The sequence below is a fragment of the Anopheles funestus genome, chromosome 2RL (assembly GCF_943734845.2).
Source record: "Anopheles funestus chromosome 2RL, idAnoFuneDA-416_04, whole genome shotgun sequence".
NCBI classification, from domain to species: Eukaryota; Metazoa; Arthropoda; class Insecta; order Diptera; family Culicidae; genus Anopheles; species Anopheles funestus.
In genome coordinates, this window is record NC_064598.1 from 96,469,056 (window position 1) to 96,489,236 (window position 20,181).

A 20,181-nucleotide genomic window follows, 5' to 3' on the forward strand; every position below is an offset into this window, starting at 1 on the left:
AGATATTTAAAAATTGTTTAAATATGAAAGAAATAATTTGAGGATACCATTTCAACAATATTTATTATTTAATCGATTTTCATTCATGAAATATTTCGGTACAAACCCGATTTATTTCGAAAAATTTAGAGCTTCATGCAATTAAATTTTACGTAATCTTACTTACTTTAAAAATTATGTCAATTTTCTAACCTGTAACAATTGGTCAAACACATTAAATTTTGTAAAAGTAACACAAAGGATCAATTTAATTTTATTGAACATCCAATTCGAAACATTCCACTGCAATATGCTACCGATGTTTCTGCATACTTATCACCTATGCATGCTTACGACATGTCCGTAATTTTAGCAGTCTTTTGTGTAGCCCAGCTTTCTTTCGTTGTGCCGTCTCTGCTGACAATAAAACTAACAGTTGCATTTCCTTTTCGTACAAATAGTTTATTTTCCGTTTGTGTGTTATTGTTGTTGTGATATGTAAAGTTCGTGTACTTGTAACCGTTTAAGTGATGATGTTCACGTTGTTTCGCTATGCTCGTTCCTAATCATATTCCTCTAAAACTGAAACACGATCCCTCACCTTTCAGTACTATCCCGCGTGATGTGAATGTATTTACACGACCGAAACCGAAAAAAAAGGGAATGATTGTTTGGGGTTTGCTTTTCCTCGTTCTGTGTATATATCTCGACTGTCCCATCGAATGGGACGTACTGTGTGCGAACGGTGAGATGAATGTGCGCTGTTTCGTTCGAATCTGTTTAGAACATTCCACCTGCAAATCTGCTGATGCGTTGTGAATTTGAAAGTGAATTTCACAACGGATTGAACGGTAATTCTATTAAATAATAACCTTCCCAACCCGCTAAACGAAATTCTAGCAAACCGACGGAAAAACTAACTACCGAAAATCAACAAACCACTAACAACTGGTCGAATGGGATTCGCATTCGCACGAAATAAGTCCTCAACTGTGTGTATGCCCTTCCGCTGCGTACTAACTAACGTACGTTAAATAGAACCGTATGCTGGACGTAGATTTTATCGACGTTAAAACAAAAAACAACTGAGTTATAATAACATTACTAAAAGAAACGGAAACAACCGTCCACCCTTGCCTGTACCGGCCAGTCTTACAGCTCGTCATGCTTCGGGCCCGAAAACTCGTCGTGCGAGATGTAGCCGTTCTTGTCCTTATCCTCATGCTGGAAGATCTCCTCCACCAGCTTGTCGTGTTCGGCGATCATGTTCTTGATGTCCTCCGACTCCTGGCCACCGTCGGCGGCGACCATCTGTTTCTTCAGGTACTCGCTCACCTCCTCACGGCTCAGCTGCATGTCCTTGTTTTCGTCGATCTCCTTGAACACGTTGGTGGTTGGGGGCGAGTCACCGATGTTGATCAGCTCGACGTCGAACACGAGGGTCGCACCGCCAGGAATGACGTTTCCTGCTCCTCGGTCACCATAACCGAGCTCTGGCGGGATGGTCAGCATACGCTTCTCACCTATTCGGGTGCAAAACCGGATAGCAAAAAGAGGATTATAAATTGAGATGATGGAAAATGGTGAAACTCGTAAAGGAAAAACTTACCGACGCACATGTCTGTCAAACCTTGGTCCCATCCTTTAATTACCTGACCGGCTCCGAGCTGGAAGGTGAAAGGCTGGTCACGGTCGAAACTGTAACAAGAAGGGATTTAGAACGGAGTGTTCCCAGAATTTCTTAATAAAATCTGTTTAATATTAGAAGATAGACCGGTCACTATACTTTAGTTCGCTTACGTATAACTATTACGTATCGTCGATCGTCCAGGCGATCATTAGAAACCTGGAAGAAGTTTCTCTTACTGGAAACGTTGGAGACATTGAGGCCTTACCTAGGGTAGGGGGACACTCAATGCTCTTGAAATGAAAAGACGAAAGATTCGTATTGAACTATATCCAGCCCTGACGGTCGTATCATTTCTGTCTCGTCAACGGGTATTTCTCCTCATTTATAGCTACTTATTTCAAGTTCATTCTTTTGCTGAATCTGTCTTTTCTTACTCAAATGCCCTGGTTTGACGAAACTCAACAAAATTAGCTTATGATTTCTGCTTTGATAAAAATTGACTTCTAGCTCCGTGTAACGCACGTGTGTAAAGTTTCAGGTTGCGAATGTTTGTTGCGAATGAATGTTACGAAAAACTGATTAGCTTAGCTTAACGCAACACCGTCGCATATCGCTCACGTTTTCGTTGCTCACTAGTTAAACGGGACTGATGTTTCTTATTTCTTTTTGAGATATGCCTAAATGTAGATTTCTTTGTTTTTTTGGGGAACTATTCCGTTACTTTGAGTCTAAAAATGCCCAATAATATACTCCATGACATGGTAAAGAACTTTTCAGAATCTCTCCCTGGAATTGGAACTATTTTATACATAAAAATATCATGCGCTGACTGAAAAGGCCTGACTATTCCAATTAAAATTATAAAAAAAACGTTTAAAGTCATGAAAAAGGTGATGCTCCATTGTAAAGCAGAAAAAAACATCCAACTTAACCCGACGAAACAGAAGGAAACGAGTTGTATTAAATCTTACTCAAACATTTCCATTGATGAGAAAATTATTTAAAATTCGGTACTCTGCAATCGAGAAAATGCATTCACCGTTTCTCTTGCTCTTTTTCCCAAAAACGCCGTGATTAAACAATGTAAACGGGTGAGAACCTTTGTCTCGCTACTTAGCACCCTTGTAGGGCAATGTTATTTTTGTAATTAAAAGCAAATATTAACATATGCCATGTACTTAGCATCGTCGCGATGTTTGCACCGGTAGCAAAAGGATATAATCGATACGGAAACGATGCTTTCACACCATTCAAGCAGCATTTTCTTTTACCATCGCACCAAAAGATAAATCGGAAGGATTCTTTAAAAAATTGACATAAAGCTTTTCAAGAAAGAGGGGAATTTGTTTTGGGGGTTCTCTTTCGATCTATCGTTGATCGGAGCATTTCTTTTACTCTTTAACCTTCAATCCCGATGGTGGCTGGTTCGTTGTGAAGTTTGTGCAAAATAAAACTCTATTCACATTTTACACCAATTGATGGGTGTTTGTACCAATTGTGAGAGAAGGAACAAGCTGGCCGTTCGCTTTCGCATGCCCACATGTTCATCTGATCGAAGGGAACAGGTTCGGCAAACTGTTAGCATTAATAATTGAGCAGTGGTTCGATTGGTTTTTAGTTTCGGTTTTCCGAAGCGGAAAACACTTCTGCTACCCGATATACACCCAAGGCGGTGATAATATCGTGGCGGTTATCCATCCCTTTTCTATCGACGCACCTCAGCGGTCCATTTATTCTTCTCACATCCTCCTGTCCTTGGCAGGTTTTGCCACTGTCGGAAAAGGGTTGTAACCATCCAGCGCAACGGCTAGTCGGAAACCTTCGTGGAAAGAAATTCTTCTCGATTTATTTGATGTGAGTTTTAAGGCCGTTCGGTGAATGGGTATGAGAGCAGCATCCAGCAGGAATCGAACCGGAACTGCAGTGTGCCATCAAATCACTTTGCGTGAAAGCGAGTACAGTCCTTTTCCGCGCGTTAAGCCAAAGCAAACGCCACTTAGTGAAAGTACGGCCGACTAACCGGACGGGCGTTTTACCTCCTTTCGCACACGTATCGGTTGTAAATAGTGCACTGAGGCAAAAACACCGAAAACAGCGTCAAACGTTTGACAGGATGGGAAAAACAAATAACTTTCGTAAAAGAATTATCCTTAGCTCGGTGAAACTTTAAGACTCCCCTAGCGGGTAGACTGGTTCCGTTGCAGATATACATTTGCTACGACTTCATTGGAGGTGGTGAATATCTTAATTTTTTAAACCCTTCCGCAGACACCACCGATCGTGCAGGCGTATCGTTGCGACCGACGGGTGAGGTATCTTATGATGGTCCAGCTGGTGTTACGACGGAACGTGGAATTATTCACCAGAATGTTGGGTAATAAAATCAAATAATCATGACTCCATGCCAGTTGCGCGCACTGCAACTAAACAGGGTCAAAAGGGTTGGTATGATTTTCAAACTTTAGATCCATGTTTTTTCCGTATCCGAACAGCTGACTTTCCGTGTTATGATTATATCGCCGTACGGAGTATTGATTTTTTGAAAACGTTCCAAAGGAAACGGTTTTATCGAAACAGATTTTTTTTATTTTAGTGTAAATATATTTTTTTAAAGAATATTAAAAAAAAGTATTTTAAAAAATAATCAAACATATTCAAATTTTATTTTGTAAAACTAAAATAAAAATACTTTAATACGCTCAATAAGGGGTAAAAAACTTTCACTGCCATGAATCATCGCCTTGAAGCAAAAAAACGAGCTGGTGACGCCGTCAATTAACTGCTCACGGGTTTTATCTATATTTGTTCATCCCTTATCAATGAACGATCCCATCATTAAGGGTGTGCAGTACCATTCGCTAAACGATATGCACCTTCCACCTTCCATCCATGGTGCAGTTATGTTTCCGTGCGTTGACAGAAATTAGTAGTTTGCATTATTTATGAGCACCAAGCATGGCATAAGGGCACGACTTTTCGCTGTTTGTTACACTTTTGCTGCATGTTGGTTGTTGTTTTCTTTCTACACCACCCAGCAAGTACCCCGTGGAGTCTCACTCTCTAACGGTAAGTCGGGAAGAACTGGGGCATCAGTCTGGGGCGTTTGTCGTTTTGCAGCTTTTTGATGTTAATCGAAGGAAAACGCCTCGTGTGCCGTACATACTTTTTTTGTTTTCTTCTCCACTGCATGCCCTTCCGGGGTAAAACACATTTCGTTTGTAGATGGATGTTTTTAAAAGCAATGCTTTTTATTTGTAAAAAAGACACAAACAAAAACATTTACGTGTGTGGAAGAAACTGCAATCAAATCAACGAGAAGTCCGTGGTAAAAGGTTTTGCTGCTGTTTCGGCGACAAAATGTGGTTTGCAACTCCGTTATGTTTGTCGAGAACGGGCTAATGTCACGTTTGATGATGCGTACGTGAATCGCGAAACTCGCGACGTGACGGTGAACCTTGGTTACGCAACGGCCATTCCATGGAACCGGTTTAAGTTGAATGATCGCTCACCGGCGGTCGAAGTAGCGAAGGAAGAGTTCTCGCGAATGTACTTTCAATCCATTCGGCTACGTAATCATGTGCGCATCTTTGGCCAACAACGTTTGCATATGATTGGGGCTTGAAAACGAACTAACGATGACTTGAGTACGGTTACCAGCGAAAAGACTACGCAAAATATTAGGCTTACAACGTTTATAGCACAAAAGGAAAAATCATAAAACGCCAGTTTTAATATCGAAACTTTAAAATTTAATGTTAAAATTTACGAAACTAAAATGCTTTCATTGGATTGAAAAAAAAACTCTCAACTAAAATATTGTTTAAGTAGCAATTATTAATTATTCCAGTATAAATACCTTTTGGAATGATTTCTACTGTTGATCTTTTTTAAAGAAATCAACTTCCTGGAAAAATTGTCTATTCTCAGCATCGGACGAATTCCCTCCAACAAATGTTGCGCTTGACAAAACATGAAAAATGACATTCATAAACAAATGCTACCGGTTCCTTCAGGGTGGTAGTACCCACCCTCGAGCCGTGGTAACGCCGTCTACATTATATGATCGCACACAAGAAATGTGTCACCGAGCCGTACTGGCAAAAGACAGACGACAATGTCTTTCACCGGGAATCCCTGTACAGACGATTACAGACTGAAGCCGACCGACTCGTACCGAAGGGTCATATGTAAACCAGAGCATTAGAAAAATAAACCGTCCTCGCTGTAGACCGGGTGTCCCAGGCCAAACAACCACAACCGGAATTAGGAGGATCATTTTTCGCCAAATCCTCCCAAACAACACGGCGAACCATCGTCCTTGTTTTGTGGTGTCGGTTGTCACCTCGTGCCGAGCAACAGGATTTATTCGTCTCGAGATCCTGAAGAAACACTTGCAGCCTTCCATTTTCCCCCATAGGAATACTACTGTACACGCCGGCGGAAGAGAAATAACGTGCTTCTTGACGCGTTTTCCCTGATGGAATAGAAGTCGGGGTGGAAAAATCGTACGCTGTTTGACGCAACGGTTCATCTTCACCGTTTCTTGTGTCACGTTGATTGAAGCAATTAAAAATTGTCCACCAAATTAGATCCAACGAACAACGCTCGTTATGTCTCGACCGGGATAATGTGGCGAGACACAGAAAAAAACCCCAGAAGAGTGCCTTGTTTCCGGAAGTACACAAGACTTATGGTATGCCATCAGAAATGGGGAGAAATTTCGCACACGTCACGGCGCCTGTTGACCGTTTTACAATTGTTTGAAACGGGGAAAACACAACCACAATATATAAAATGTCTTAAGACGCACGGTAAAACTGTGAGTGGGCTTTGATGACTCCACCAGTTCCGGAACGATCTTGAACCGTCCTAGTTTTTTTGTTAATAATGTGATCAGGGATGAAAATAAGAAGGAAAAAAAATAGCGGCCAGGTGAAAGTTGTGAATGAGCAATATTCGAGTGAGCTCTTGATGGAGAACCTTCTCCAAGTGTGCAGTTGACGGACTATAAATAAAGTGACGCACTGTGACTCACGCTTCGTTCATGTAGGATGAATAGTATACCAAAAATAAGAGAATTTATTTATTTATAAACTCAGTTGCTTTTTTTATACAATCCATAAAGGTAAATTATTCGTTTGCTTTCACTTTAGACATAATCTTTTTTATCCATCGTTCACAGATCACAAGCGAATAATGAAATGTGAGCAATACTGATACTGATTGGTACACCATTAGAGCGTATAACACCTGTTCTTCATACAATTCATATGTTTTATTTCTAGCAAAAATACTACCCTTTATCTACAAGCTTTCAAACGGCGCATTATGCACCATAAGGGCTTAAAGAAATTGCCCAACAAAAAGGCGTTCAAGCGTCGTCGCGAAACTGTCACATAAATATATCAATAACCATAATAATAAAAACAGACACACACGGACGATTGTTCTCACACAAAATCCTGCCACCCAAATTTATGTACTCACGGTATGGTTTTATTCTATGGGAATCGATCCATGCACAAGTGAGCGCATCGGAACTGTACCGGATGTTGCAAATTTGTTCTTAAAGATACCATTCCAGCATCTCAACACCGTTAGCAAGAGGTGGACTACCGCATGGGGCTTTATTTTATGATACAATCGACAATCATTCTGCCCCGTGCCTAGACTTTTGGACGACATAAAAGTTGGCGCGGAAAAAATATGTCTGTTGCACACTACCGCATAGCGTAGGTTGAAGGTTAGCTCAGCACCGATCGCGTTAGGTTGGATACGTATCCGGGAGTTGAGGTTGGGTATTACATTATTTACGTTTATAATTCGGTTGCATATGTTTTGAGAGATTCCTTTAGCTGTTTGAGCTTACTTTAAGCCCTCCTGCTTAAGTAAAAATCCGGAATAACTTAAAAAAAATATGTAAAAATTAAGAGAAAATTGTTTAAAATAAATTTTGTTTAGTTTACTATAAACATATTCAAGTAAACTGAGCAAAAAAAATCATCCAACTTTATACGAACAAAAAATTAAAAACTTCTTCCACAACCAATCCGTCGTCTGCTCGATCGATCAAATCGCTGTAGCGCTAAAACTTTTATCACCCTCAACAGGCACCCCAAACAACCGTCGCAGTGAGTGTGGAAAGTGTCGCAAAAAAACTTTTGCTGTATGTGTACACTGTTGACAGGATGAATTGCAAACGGAGGTTAGTGTCTTTCTTTACCAGTGTTTGCTCTCACATTTATCGTCTCTTGGTTAGCTTGGTCTGCTAAGGCTGCTAGTAAAAGACATACAAAATACGGGTGAATATCATCCGGTGTTACTACTACGACACCATAACACGCGACCAGAGATGTGAACCCCCGCTGGAGGCGGACTTGCGACCTGTGATCTCCGTCCAACAGTCGATACGTCAGGACAGCTGACAAGATACAGCAGCTTTTTAAAAATGTATTACAAGAATTTGGGTAGCGATTTTTTCCCCCTTTTCTTTTATCTATTATATGTGTGCTAACACAAACATTTAGACCACATCTGTAAGATTTGTTTGCCCGACAGGGTAATGTTTTGCACAGTACACACGTATAACGCTATTTGCTGCTGCCTCACCAGAATAGTTGTACAAGCGCCTAGCTGCAAATGAGATCTACAAGCTGGTGAGCTTCAATTTTACGATTACGTTCCAGCATTTCGTAGTAAACAGCAGCATTCCCTTTCTTCCCTTCTTTGCCACCACGCTACGATGCCTCATTTGAACCCTTTTTGGACGATTTTCAACCGGTGCCGGGACGATAAATTATTCATCGACCAGCAACGGCACAGCACATGAGGCTTCGGCGCTTCCCTACATCAAAACCATTTAGATTTATCTCAACTACATGTCAGGAATACGATTGCTGACCGCGCAATCGATCAAGGGGAAGTTTTTAGTGTTGATTAAAAAAAACTCTAAGCACGGTGACGACACGAAACATTGAAGATCTTTCAATACAAAATATTAGTTTCAAAAAGTTTCTTAAATAGATTTTTAAAGATGTTCTTCAGTATAGCAAACGTCAGAAAATGAATTCTTGTGGTACTTCAGCTCCATTTGATACAAGTAAGATAAAATCTAAATTCAAAATTATATTACATCCCCAAATCCTCGTAGAAAATCCACCTCTCACGCTGTTACGATTGTGGCGCTTAATATTCGTCCTTCGGGAGGTTGTACCGTCGTTCCGCACAATTGCGGCCCCGAAAAATTGTTGATAACGGTGGAAACAAATTCCGACACCTTCGCTAGAAAATCCACCCATTTATTCGCATTCCGCGGGATCGCAAGTGTTCCGTGTTCCGCCAAGTAATCCTTTGACCGAATTGCAGCAGGCATCTCGTCGGCACTACACGAGTTGGGGCTTAGTTTTTTGTGGCCCACTACTCTGCTCTTATGAAAATGAGACAAGTGTATCATACATATTAGATTTTTTGCATGAATATCTGATTTATCCAATTGTTTTTATTCTCCAATTCGCGAACCACAGTTACCAATCCCCAATTCCTGGGCAATGCCATCCAGCAGAGGTGTTGCGAATTTTTACTCACAAGCAATTTAGACTAAAAAATTCAAAAAAAGCAAACGATGGGGCTGGTTCCGACAAAACCCCGCTGCCTAAAGTGGAATGAAATTGCTTGAAACAACCAAACATTGGTTGGATTTTTGGTTCGTCGACAAAGTTCTGGTAGGGTAAAGTTTCCTACCGGTGATGCGCTTGGGCATCATCCCTACTCGAACTCCACAGCATGCGAGCATCCTTCAGTGGCCGATTAAAGGGATTTACCGGAAGCAAATGTTCACAGTGCAAACAACTAACCTGTAACGTTCTCTCCCTATGCGAAAACGCACAGTACCGTACCGTTTCCCTGCTCAAAACCTGTACAGGAAACAAGATCAAATGGGAAACAAATTTCCCACTCATAAAACATTTTCCACCGTTTGCATGAATCTCGTTTGCCGAGCCCACTTCATACAACGCTTGTCCTATCGAGGTTTTGAAGCTGTTGAAAATTTTATAATGATGTTATGACGACATCCGACTGTATGGTGCGAACGGGGCCCACCATAAGAACGCTTAATTTATCACTTTTCCCAAAGCGCAATCGTTCGCTTGTGGTGTGTGGAAGCGAAATAATAATAACCCACATACATTCATCCTTCGAGTGTGTGAGCGATAAGGGAAAGGTAAAAATTCATCATAAACCCTTCAGCATCCTTATCAAGACGTTTTGACATGCTACTGCAAAAGGTTCTCCAGGTTGACCACGAACAGGATGGGATGCTTTGGAACTCCCCTTAGCATTCCTATCCGGACTCTGGATCACCCACACAGAGTCTGCCATAAAGTGTCTTGTCATAAAAATTGAAACCTTCTACATAGAACCTACTAAGGGTTTTTTTTTATATTATTCCGTCTTGCACAAGGTGCAAGATGAACACCCAACGAAAAAGGCACACTCCACAAAAAGATGCAGTCAAGCACTCGCTTAGACACACGCCACAGGGCAGTACAATATTTCCGGAAATTAGCTCGATAGAATGTCATTATCCTGCCGGGAAAGCGGTCTGCTGTCAACGGTGCATTACCTTTCTGGCGGCTTCTTCGGCGGAACGGTGGCAGAATGTGTTCTTCTCATGGCACGCGTGTGCTAACCGTGGCACGCTTATCGCCGAAGTTGTGCAAGAAGCAGGATGTCTTCCTTTGAGATTTATTAACTTAGCCGTACTTTCAGCCCGACCAGAATGACCCGATTATGTTTCAATTTGTCGCTACTTGGACAGATGAGTGGAGCTTTGTGGGCGTATGATGACGCTCATAAAACTTAAAACAGCTCAGCCATGGATGAGATCCACCTCAAAGTGTAGTTTAAAGATTTTTATTCTCTTTTTTTTGCTTTTAATTATGATTCTCATAACTTTTTTTCTACTTAAACTCCTCTTTTGTAGATAAAATTTACAGGAAATTATTTAAAAAAATATAAATTTGAAGGAAGAATGACTTTGACTTACTCCAAAAGTTTACATATTTTGAAGGAAATTTCAAATTTCGTTTTAAATATGCAGACCTTTCTAGTCAAGAAAAGCCTATTATTTGCTTTATATCATCTACATCCTCCTGATTGATTGAATTCACCTCGAAATTCCCATCGCTGCTTTGCATTTGACTTCATTCAAAGGCTTCCTCACATGCACCACACGCACCTCAATGGAAGCAGTGATTTTCCGGCATTACATCAGCAATCACTCATGCTTTTTCTTCCTTGCCGACAATCAAGTTCATTCCCACCGATGGGACCTTTTTGGGGGAAAGCAAGTCAACCGATAGCCGATGTGCACCAGGAGTCCTTAATTTGGTTCCTCTTTTCTTGTAGTAAACCCGCAACAACAAAAAAGTCATACGAACATCTTAGTACATCCATCGATACGGATTTTACTGCAGTGGTTTGAAGTATGTATTGTCGGCAGAAGAAAAAAAACCTGGAAACGATCGTGCAGACGACGCGAACATGACCCGAAGCATAAGAATCTCAACAGCGCGATCCGCTTCATAATTGATGAGATTGAAGTTCATCTTTCAGGCCTGCTGTATCGTTTGCCTTCGCACACAGAACGATGGCCTCTTTTGCGTCCGTTTGCCCTACGCAACACTTACGGGATGGGGGTGGGGTTACAATATGACAAAACTTGATATCCTGATGCGAGACCATTCGTCCCCGAGGACGATAAAAAAAGGCATACCGCTTCTGGTGGGAAGGGAAGGATAGCCGTAACGCCACACTAAACCACCGAGATGTGGCCGGGAAATATGGGAAGCAAAAAAACCCACATTATGTCCCATTTTCCGGACGCTTTAGCAATGTTTGAGCGCTGCTTTAACCGGGCAGAAGCGCCAGCGTTCGCAGTGCTCTGGAATCTTTACCGTGGATGCGCGATACTTTGCAGACAATTCCTCCTTCCATCCCCAGGCTGGAACATCTCTTCAACCGGTTGCCCGTAGTTTTCGCGATTTCCGTTCGCTACAAAAACCCTCTTCCGCTTTACTTACACGTGGCTTATGTTTTTATTTTACGTTGAAGGAAGACACTTTTTTTCTTCTTGCGTTTGCTGGCAGACCATCATCTTGTCGGCTCACTAGAGGATTGCAACAATATCTCGTACTGTTCGCGCCTGGTTCGGGCCAACATGAATAATAAACAGGTAACAGGGCGGGTGACATTAAAGTGCTACTAAAACACCGGTTGTGGTACTCTGTGTGCTTTTTTTTTGGTTGTGTTTTTATACGCCTGTACGGTGTACTGCCGATACATTACCGACCGACCGACGTAAATGACATTCTCTCGTGCCGCTCTCGAATAAGTCGGATTCATTTTCAAATTGACCACTGGGAGTGGCCGGGGTGCATGAGCCTTATACTGCGGCACCGGAAGAGGATCTTGTTTTTTTACAATAAATCTTACCGAGCAACACTTGGTCGGAAGGAGCTTTTCTTTTCCGTGAAGTACATTAAGCTTAAGGAAAAAAAGGTAAAATACAGTACCTAAGTATAGAAGATCTAGCTTAAGTGGTTTATGTGCAGTTAATGCACTTAGGCGATATCTGAAGAGGAAATATAAAATACGCTTAATAAATATTATTGCCTGTAATTTTGCCTCCAACAGGTAACATATTGTAGCAAACTCAAGCCTCAGATCAAATTCAAGATCGAATGAAGATCGAGATAAAGGAGTTTTTTGGACTAAATCTTAGTAGATTGCTTGGGCTTTTTGTGCCATTTAATATTTATTTGTCATTTTTAGAGAAAAATTAAGAAGTGCAGAAGTAAAAGTTGAAATAACGAATAATCTCAAATGATGTAAGAAGACATATAGACAAAAGTATGAAAAGTATACTTTCCAAGAAAAGCATCAAGAAGGAACAATAATACATAAAATCCTAATCATTCGTCCTAAAGAGTATACAATTATGCAAAATGTAGAGTTAATTAGATAGTCTAGACTTATTTAAATCTCTTCATAGTCTTCACAAGTATGGACTGCATTAGATCGCAAAGACCCAAATCTTTAGACCAGCGACTTCATCAATGCAAAATCAAACTAGAGTGAAAAGAGGTAAAGTTATAAAGCTCGACCCCAATAAAAACCTCTTTTCGCAAGAGAATCATAACCTTTCGATCAACGTCAGTGTAGCACCTGGTGAGTGGAAATGCAATCATGAAACGGTTGAGGCTGAAAATAGGGTCAACGTTTGGTCGTGGATGACTTTTTATGATGAACCAACATATCAGAGGTTAGACCTCTATAAAATTAGCCTGTAAAACTAGTTCCTTATCAATAATCTTGTCTAATTATTGAAACGTGGGGAAAGGAATGATACAAAGGAATCATTAAGCCAACATTGTATTCAATAGGTTAAATGTTATGAAATTGAAAGTAAAAGTCAAGATATACTTAGAATACCATTTTTTAAGTTTTTAAAATTTCAATTCTAGTATTACCTTAATAAGACCTCAATAAAAATGTGAGATTTGAGTAAAATAAAAATACTAAACAACTTCCCCTAAACGACGATTGAAGTTTCTAAGACTATCCGTAACTCCATCCTAAGAAACCAACCAAAGAAAGTACGTTACACTTTGCAAATTTTTCCCCATTTGCATTCTTCGGTTACATTCCAATCGGCACAAAGTACAACGCAGGAAGCAAATGCCCTTACATACTTAGTGTCAGCTCACAGGGAGGGTAAGTGAACATATCGTAATAAAATACGAAAAAAAGAACATAATTTTCCTCGTTTTTTTACATTATTGTATGTTCAGCAATATGAGGTGATGATGAAGGCATTGGATTCCGATATTCCATCCAACCATAGCAGTGATGTAAAACGCCCCCGCCGGCTCTGTTTGCACTGCCTTAACATTACATGAAAGGGTGCAACAAAACAATTAAACAAAACTATTTTTTCCCTTCCCGCACATACCATAGTATTAGAGTATGGTTCCGGCAAGTTGTAATACTGAGTGCAAATGCAGTTTCGGTTTGGTGCCCCCACGATCGCAACCAGCAATGCAAAACAGAATGTGATCATCGTGTTTATTTCATTTCTTTCCCTTTAAACCGCGCACATTGTTTTAGACATTTGGACAGAGTTCCCACGTGCAAGGCGGGAAATAAAAACATGCATTTCACTTCCTTCACTTTAGCCACAGACAAACACACTGTTTTGTAGCTTCTTCCTGCATCACGAAGCAATGGCGATCGCTCGTGATTATGGCTTTCTATTTCAATGCACCACAAACAAACGATCGACCGGGTGGCTTATTTTGCCAGCCTTCCGGACACGATTTAATCCGCGACCTCTCTCTGTTTAACCGGGCAAAAGGCAGCAAAAAGCAAACAAAACAAAATGCTACCACTAGCGAAATGTGCAAAAAAAACAGTGCCGGACGCAGCGTATCCTAGGGAGGAGTAAGAAAAACACCTAAAACCAAACTTTCTATCTACGCGCGCCAGGAATGCCTTATTTTGCACCAACGGAAACACCACCATTTTGGAGTGCTGGTGAGGAGGTTTTTCCGCGCGTAAAAGCGACACTTTTTTAACCCCCTCCGCTTCGTGCGTTAATCGCAATGTAAAACACGTCACCTATCGCGTCTAGGTTTTAATGGTCGTGCGTTTTCTGCTGGCGCCACCATGCCACACGTGAAGCCTTTTCAATAAAAAAACCCCAACCAGCTCTTTACTAAACACCGATGTGGAAGTGAAAGTGACCGACGGAGTGTTAGCAAAAAAAAAAAAAGAAAAAACATTCCCCAATTCTTTCACCCCGTGAAGGGAGCTTCTGTTTTCCCTGCAAGCGTCACAAATAATCGCTAGACGATTGTAGGCAGATTGAACACCCGTAGGACCGATAACGACAACACCGAGCACTCGTTGGCACGCTCCTATCTTCCCTTTGGCAGGTGGTTTAGGTCACTTTGGTGGTTTTACGTAACAGCACGATGATACTAAAACGCAGCCACAACAGCGATAAACCTTCACTCGGGGCCCCCTCTGCATTCGGGAATGTGTGTGAAGACTCTTCAATTATACGGCAGATAGTTTGAATAATTGAACGACTGCACCGAGAGGACGCGCTTGCTTGGCTTGTGAAGATCATTTAAAATCGTTATGCATTCAATGGAAAAGATGTATTATGCATGCAGGCATGCAAAAAAAAACCAGCCCCGAACAACCCCCGGAACGGGTGTATTCGGGGGTGATTACTTCTGCATTAGCGATGCGTCTTGGACGACGTTTGACTACATGATTTTCTGCAACTCCGCAAACCGCTCTAAACATCAATCTAATCGCATTCGAAAACAACTTCATCAAGGGAGCGCCGAAAATCCCTCGGTATATTGACCCTAATCTGTGCAATTAGTGTTTGGCACCGGTGAGCAGGTGAGTTCGTGTGATAAAAAATAAACTTTTATGAGCAGACTGGCTTAATGGCGCCCTTCTTTACGCCACAATGTTTCAATTTTCAAGCTCGAACTGATGGGAATGTGATCATTAAACACGAAAAGCCCGTACCGTCATGCTTTCGGGTTTTGGGGCAAAAATGTTTTGTGTAAGTATTCCACTGCTTAGTTATTTGAATTGATGAGAACGTAACGATGAGAAAGTATGTCCTCTCTGCTGATGAAAGATGGATACCGCCTATCGACTCGAAAGCCTGCAGGGTTTGATGAAGTCAAATTTTGTCTCATATGTATCATTAATTTTCTCTACTCACTGCTGTCTCGTAGAAGAGTTACCGGTCTTGTCACAAACAGTGGAAAAATTTAAGGTTTGGACCATTTATTTTGCTCTTCATAATCAATGAAGCGTACCATTTTAAATACGCTTCAGTAGCGACTGATTAAAAAGCGTATGAATTAAGATTTTCCACAAGAATGATGCTGTCATGGACAGATTTTGTCATACCGAGAATAAGCGACCGATCGGTTTCACTTGTTCATTACATCCGCTTTCAAATCGTGTCATACCTTTTTTTATCGAGACAATACCTTCTTCCCTTCGGTGCGAAACCCCTTCGCTCGTACAGTACAGAATGCAAATTGACCGACGCACCCCGAGCTCTCACGAACCGGAAATGCTTTTCCGTTTTTTCCCCAAACCGTCGATGGATTACGTTCTTCCAGCAGGTAACTACCAATGGCATGTGATAATGTTTTGAGCCACGTTTTTCCCTCCGCATTTCGATCTCACCATCGCACAGTAACGCAGGAAAAATCACTCACTCAAGAAAATGTGTATTCCCACAATAAATCTGTCCGGCCCGACGGTTCAAAAACCATGTTGACCGAAAACAAGAAAAACGGCACGGTTGGGCCAGTATTATAGCCAAACTCTCGCGAGGGGTGCCATAAATCGTTTTACCGATGGTACGGATGGTTCTTTTTGGGAAGCGGAAAAATACTCCCACCCCTGCTGGGCAGATTCCTCAGGGCTGTTTTGTTGCTCATTCATAAATGATGAGGTCAAATCGCTCATTCTCTTGTGACAGCATAACAACTCTTGTGCGTTTTGATATGGTTGAAATTTGAACGCAACGTGCATGGTACGTGATACTAAGGTGTAAACATGTTTTTAATTACCACTTTTGGGAACGATATTTTAGAAGGAAAATAATCAAAAGTAAAAAGTTGTGCTAAAAGATCATACTAAAGAGTTAAGAGTATGCTCTAACATCAAGTTTGATTCCATCCAATTTTTTTGCAGGATGTTCTTAGGCAATTGAAGATTTTTCCCACTTTCCAGCAAAATATAAACCCTTTGGGGATTTTGGACAACTAATGAATTGCTAAATAAAACTCAAAGCTGCTTGAAATCAGCTTGAATAATTGTTTCATCATCCATAACCACTCAATCTAATTTTATCAGCAATTTGACGTCCAGCTTCCTCATTTCGAAGTTCCTAGTTTCCCTTCCTTTGTTAGGTTCTTTTTCCTTTATCTGACAACATTTTTCGCGTTGCAAACGAAAAAATGTGACACTGTGAACCTTTTTATCAAGATTTTAGATTAGCCCAAAAGATGTCGAGATTTGAAGTCATCATACGGTGAATCGTTTCCAATCGAGAGTCAACCAATCTCAGGAGTATTTCGAAACACTACTGATAGTAATATGAGGAATTGCGAATGTTTTCCTAGTAAACCGTGGTTAGATTTTGTTGTTTAAAAAATCAAAAAACATAGCCATTTATTAATCTGGGAGTTCTATCTTAATTTCACTATAAATCAAAACATGCAGATAAACATCCGAATGGCACGTTAAAGGACCCACATCACATCACCAACTCACAGAACTATCCTCACCGTTCAGTTCACCATTGACCATTGTTTGAGGTTTGCTGTGATCTCATCTCAGCTGCCTACAAAGACCATGAAAGGTCCCCAGTCCCAGACAGCGTTTGGCGTACGCATTGCGGTTTTCCATTCAACAGCGCGCGTGAAAAGCTTTATTGAGAGTTGGTAATTTATGGCAAATTGTAAAATGTATTGCTTCAACACAAGCCTTCAGTCGACACCGGACATGTAAAAACGGGTTTTCCACCAGGCATACGGTAAAACGGTGCGCACGAGTAAAAGTGAGTGACAAAATTGGTACCTCAACCGAGGGCGAAAAATGGGCCGAAGGATTATCAGTTGCATGTGACCGTGTCAGGTCAGGACGGTACCACCGTGTCTGGACGGCTCCCCCCCAAAAAAAAGGGCCAACAACCGATAAGCCCCGGTTGAATGGTACGATTTTACTAACCATTTGTTCCGGTCTAAACTTTCCGTACCGGGAGGGGGTTCACTTAGCACACACCAACCAAACTTAATATGTGCGTTGACATAATTAGACCATTAATGGTAGTGGCAGGGGTTTTTCACACATTTTCTCTTTGTGCTTAGTGGTTGAGAATTTTCACACCCTTTTCTTTAACCCTTCCCAGCACAACACGCGTTTGGTGCTGTTGCACCGACCTACCTGGAGTCGAATTTGGTTCCATCGGTCAGCTTGCCGGTGTAGTGCATCGTCAGCATATCGCCGTTCTTTGATTTGGTGGTGCAACCCTCCGGTACGCTGATAACGTCCACCTTCAGCTTCGACTCGCAGATGGCCACTGCCACCAGGCACGAAAGGATAATGAGCTTGGAAAGCATCTGTAAGAGTTATGAATTAAAAAAAAAAACAAACGAGATTAGTATTGATAAGGAACAGATGGATTAGCTTCAAATCGTTTAAAGGGTTTCTCGTTATGCTGATTATTTTATTTAAAAAATATATATATTAAAAAAAAAATTAATATCAACAAAATAGATGCTTCACTGTATTGTCTCATGCGTTTTTTGTTGAAAGGACAATAAATAATTTTAACTTCTTCTTGCTGATAATATTGGTAGCAATTTATGTTAACATATTTAAACTGTCATATTTCATACTCAAAAAATATAACTTTACTGATTTAAGATTTTGCACTAAAAGGAAAATTTCATTAGAGATTTGTTCGATAAACAAAAACGAATTATAATAAAAACATTTTAATCAAAAAAATGTATAAAATAAAAAAATGTAATTTTCATTGCACTAAACGAACGTTTCCAACGTTAGGTGCATTAGCTATCGCTATCGATTTAACCTTTCCAGCCCGTGAACTCGGTTTTGTACGATAAGAGTTTACGTAACGATCGCTGCAAAAAGCCAATTTAAAAGAAAAATAATAGGAACAAATGAAAGAAACAGCAAGCGATAAATGCACCGTCTCGTTTGACCTTGCACTTGCCACCGTGATCGAGTCAAAACGATCTGTTTGCATTCTACCGCACGATCGTGACCGTGTTACCAGTGCAGGTTATTTTTATGCTTCTTGTTCTGTTCCGTTTCGTGTGCATGCTCAATACTGAGCATTAATTTCAGCCTTTCTTTCCTTTTCAACCAAATCGTACGATCGCCTACTTCGTGAGGCATTAGACGGAAATGTAAACGATCGTCATACGGTCGTATAACGGTTTTAGAAATGCATTTCTCCAAGGTACACACTCTAACCGAAACCTTCTGGAACTTTGTGGCCGTATCTTCCGAACATTCCAAGTAAGCTTGCGTTGGCACGCGGTTTTTTTTTTGGCATCTCTTGGCCACCACTTCGAAACGTTCACTTTTTTCACCGTCAGCTTTTAACTCCAGGCCGGCCATGGTGGCTTGGTGCTTGCCCTCTCTGTGTAGCACTATTTATCCGGTTTGCATCTAAACCGGATCCATCCCGGATCCCGGGAATGGGCGCTGGATGCGCTTTCTCGTACTCGCAAGAAATCACACTACTAACCTTTTCCGTTTTGCTATTTTCTATGGCTTTCCGATGGTGGACACTTGGAGCAAACAAAACAAAAATGCACCTAAACTAAACGCAGTGCAAGTGTAACGGTTTGTAACGGTGAAAATTAAAAACAAGCTTAACAACCGCACTTAACAACAAACACCAAAAAAAGCCGTCGTCGCGAACAGAACAAGAGCGTTTGGCAAAATGGGAGTTTGAAGACGCACTACTGGCAAAAGCACCAACCGCCGTCGACAGCGAGCAGATTGAAAGTAGTCCAGATTGCTCCCGGGCAGTAAACTTTCTTCGCGACTTAACCGTCCTATCTCTCGGTCCCGAAGCTGGTTCCTTCCGCTGGAAGGGGCAGCAATACTCCCAAATACCCCCGACTGCTGGTGGAGTTGGGGCACGGGACCGGTTCATGCTTTACTTGCTTATGTTGCACCATCGCAGCACAAATAGGGGCCGTCTCGCTTTCGCACGGGCGTGCGCTATTTTCTTCTCATCATATGCTCACACATCTCGCTCTTGCTAAGACAAACCGTTTTCTTCTCTATCTCCCTTTCATGCGCTTAAACTCACGCACGCAAAACATGCTGATACGCGAACAGCAACGAACAGCGGCGATGACGTTACAACAAGCAACCGGGCAGAAAAATCTACAAATTGCGCCACGTTGGAAGGAACCGGAGACGATCATCGAACGATTTTTGATTAATTCTTGGAATGGAGATTTGTACTTTATCACTCGGACATTGTTTCTTGGAAAATAAATAGGAACTGTGATTTTGTTGTTTTTTTTTTTGACAACCTTCACGGACCAATCCCCGATCACAACGTGGTCTTTTTTCTTGTGTATGCCGGGTACTTTACACGATGCTGTTACAAAATATCAAATACCTTCGAGAAGGGACAACACAAGCAAAAACCAACCGACGCAAGAACACAATCTTAATCACAGAGCAAGTTCTCACCTTGACTGTTGCGGTCTATCACTCTTCTATTACTAAACCCGACTGGTACGGTTGGAATTCGCTGTCTGTACAGGCGCACGCACCGCTCAGCTCTCTTGTATGCTTTAACGCCACAATCGCAACAATTCGTATCAACTTTGAATACCAACGCATGGTTCACAGCCGGGACAGCAGGTTACAGCTGTGTGGGTGCGTTTTGTGATACCATATCTTGTCAA

At 41.3% G+C, this 20,181-nt stretch overlaps 1 protein-coding gene across 3 annotated transcripts; it reads right to left on the bottom strand.

The window, feature by feature from the left end:
- Positions 1-420: 420 nt before the first annotated feature.
- LOC125763589 (FK506-binding protein 2) lies at positions 421-20,095 on the bottom strand. Of its 3 annotated transcripts, none has more exons than XM_049426923.1 (4): positions 19,964-20,095; positions 17,663-17,838; positions 1,589-1,677; positions 421-1,502 (listed from the first exon to the last, which is right to left on the bottom strand). In XM_049426923.1, the coding sequence occupies exons 2-4, from the start codon at positions 17,836-17,838 to the stop codon at positions 1,132-1,134; spliced, it is 636 nt and encodes a 211-aa protein (XP_049282880.1). In that variant the 5' UTR covers positions 19,964-20,095; the 3' UTR covers positions 421-1,131. The 3 variants fall into 3 exon arrangements, with proteins under 3 accessions (XP_049282880.1, XP_049282882.1, XP_049282881.1); XM_049426925.1 differs by having other exon boundaries at positions 19,890-20,051; XM_049426924.1 differs by lacking the exon at positions 19,964-20,095 and adding an exon at positions 18,999-19,410.
- Between the last annotated feature and the right edge of the window lie 86 nt (positions 20,096-20,181).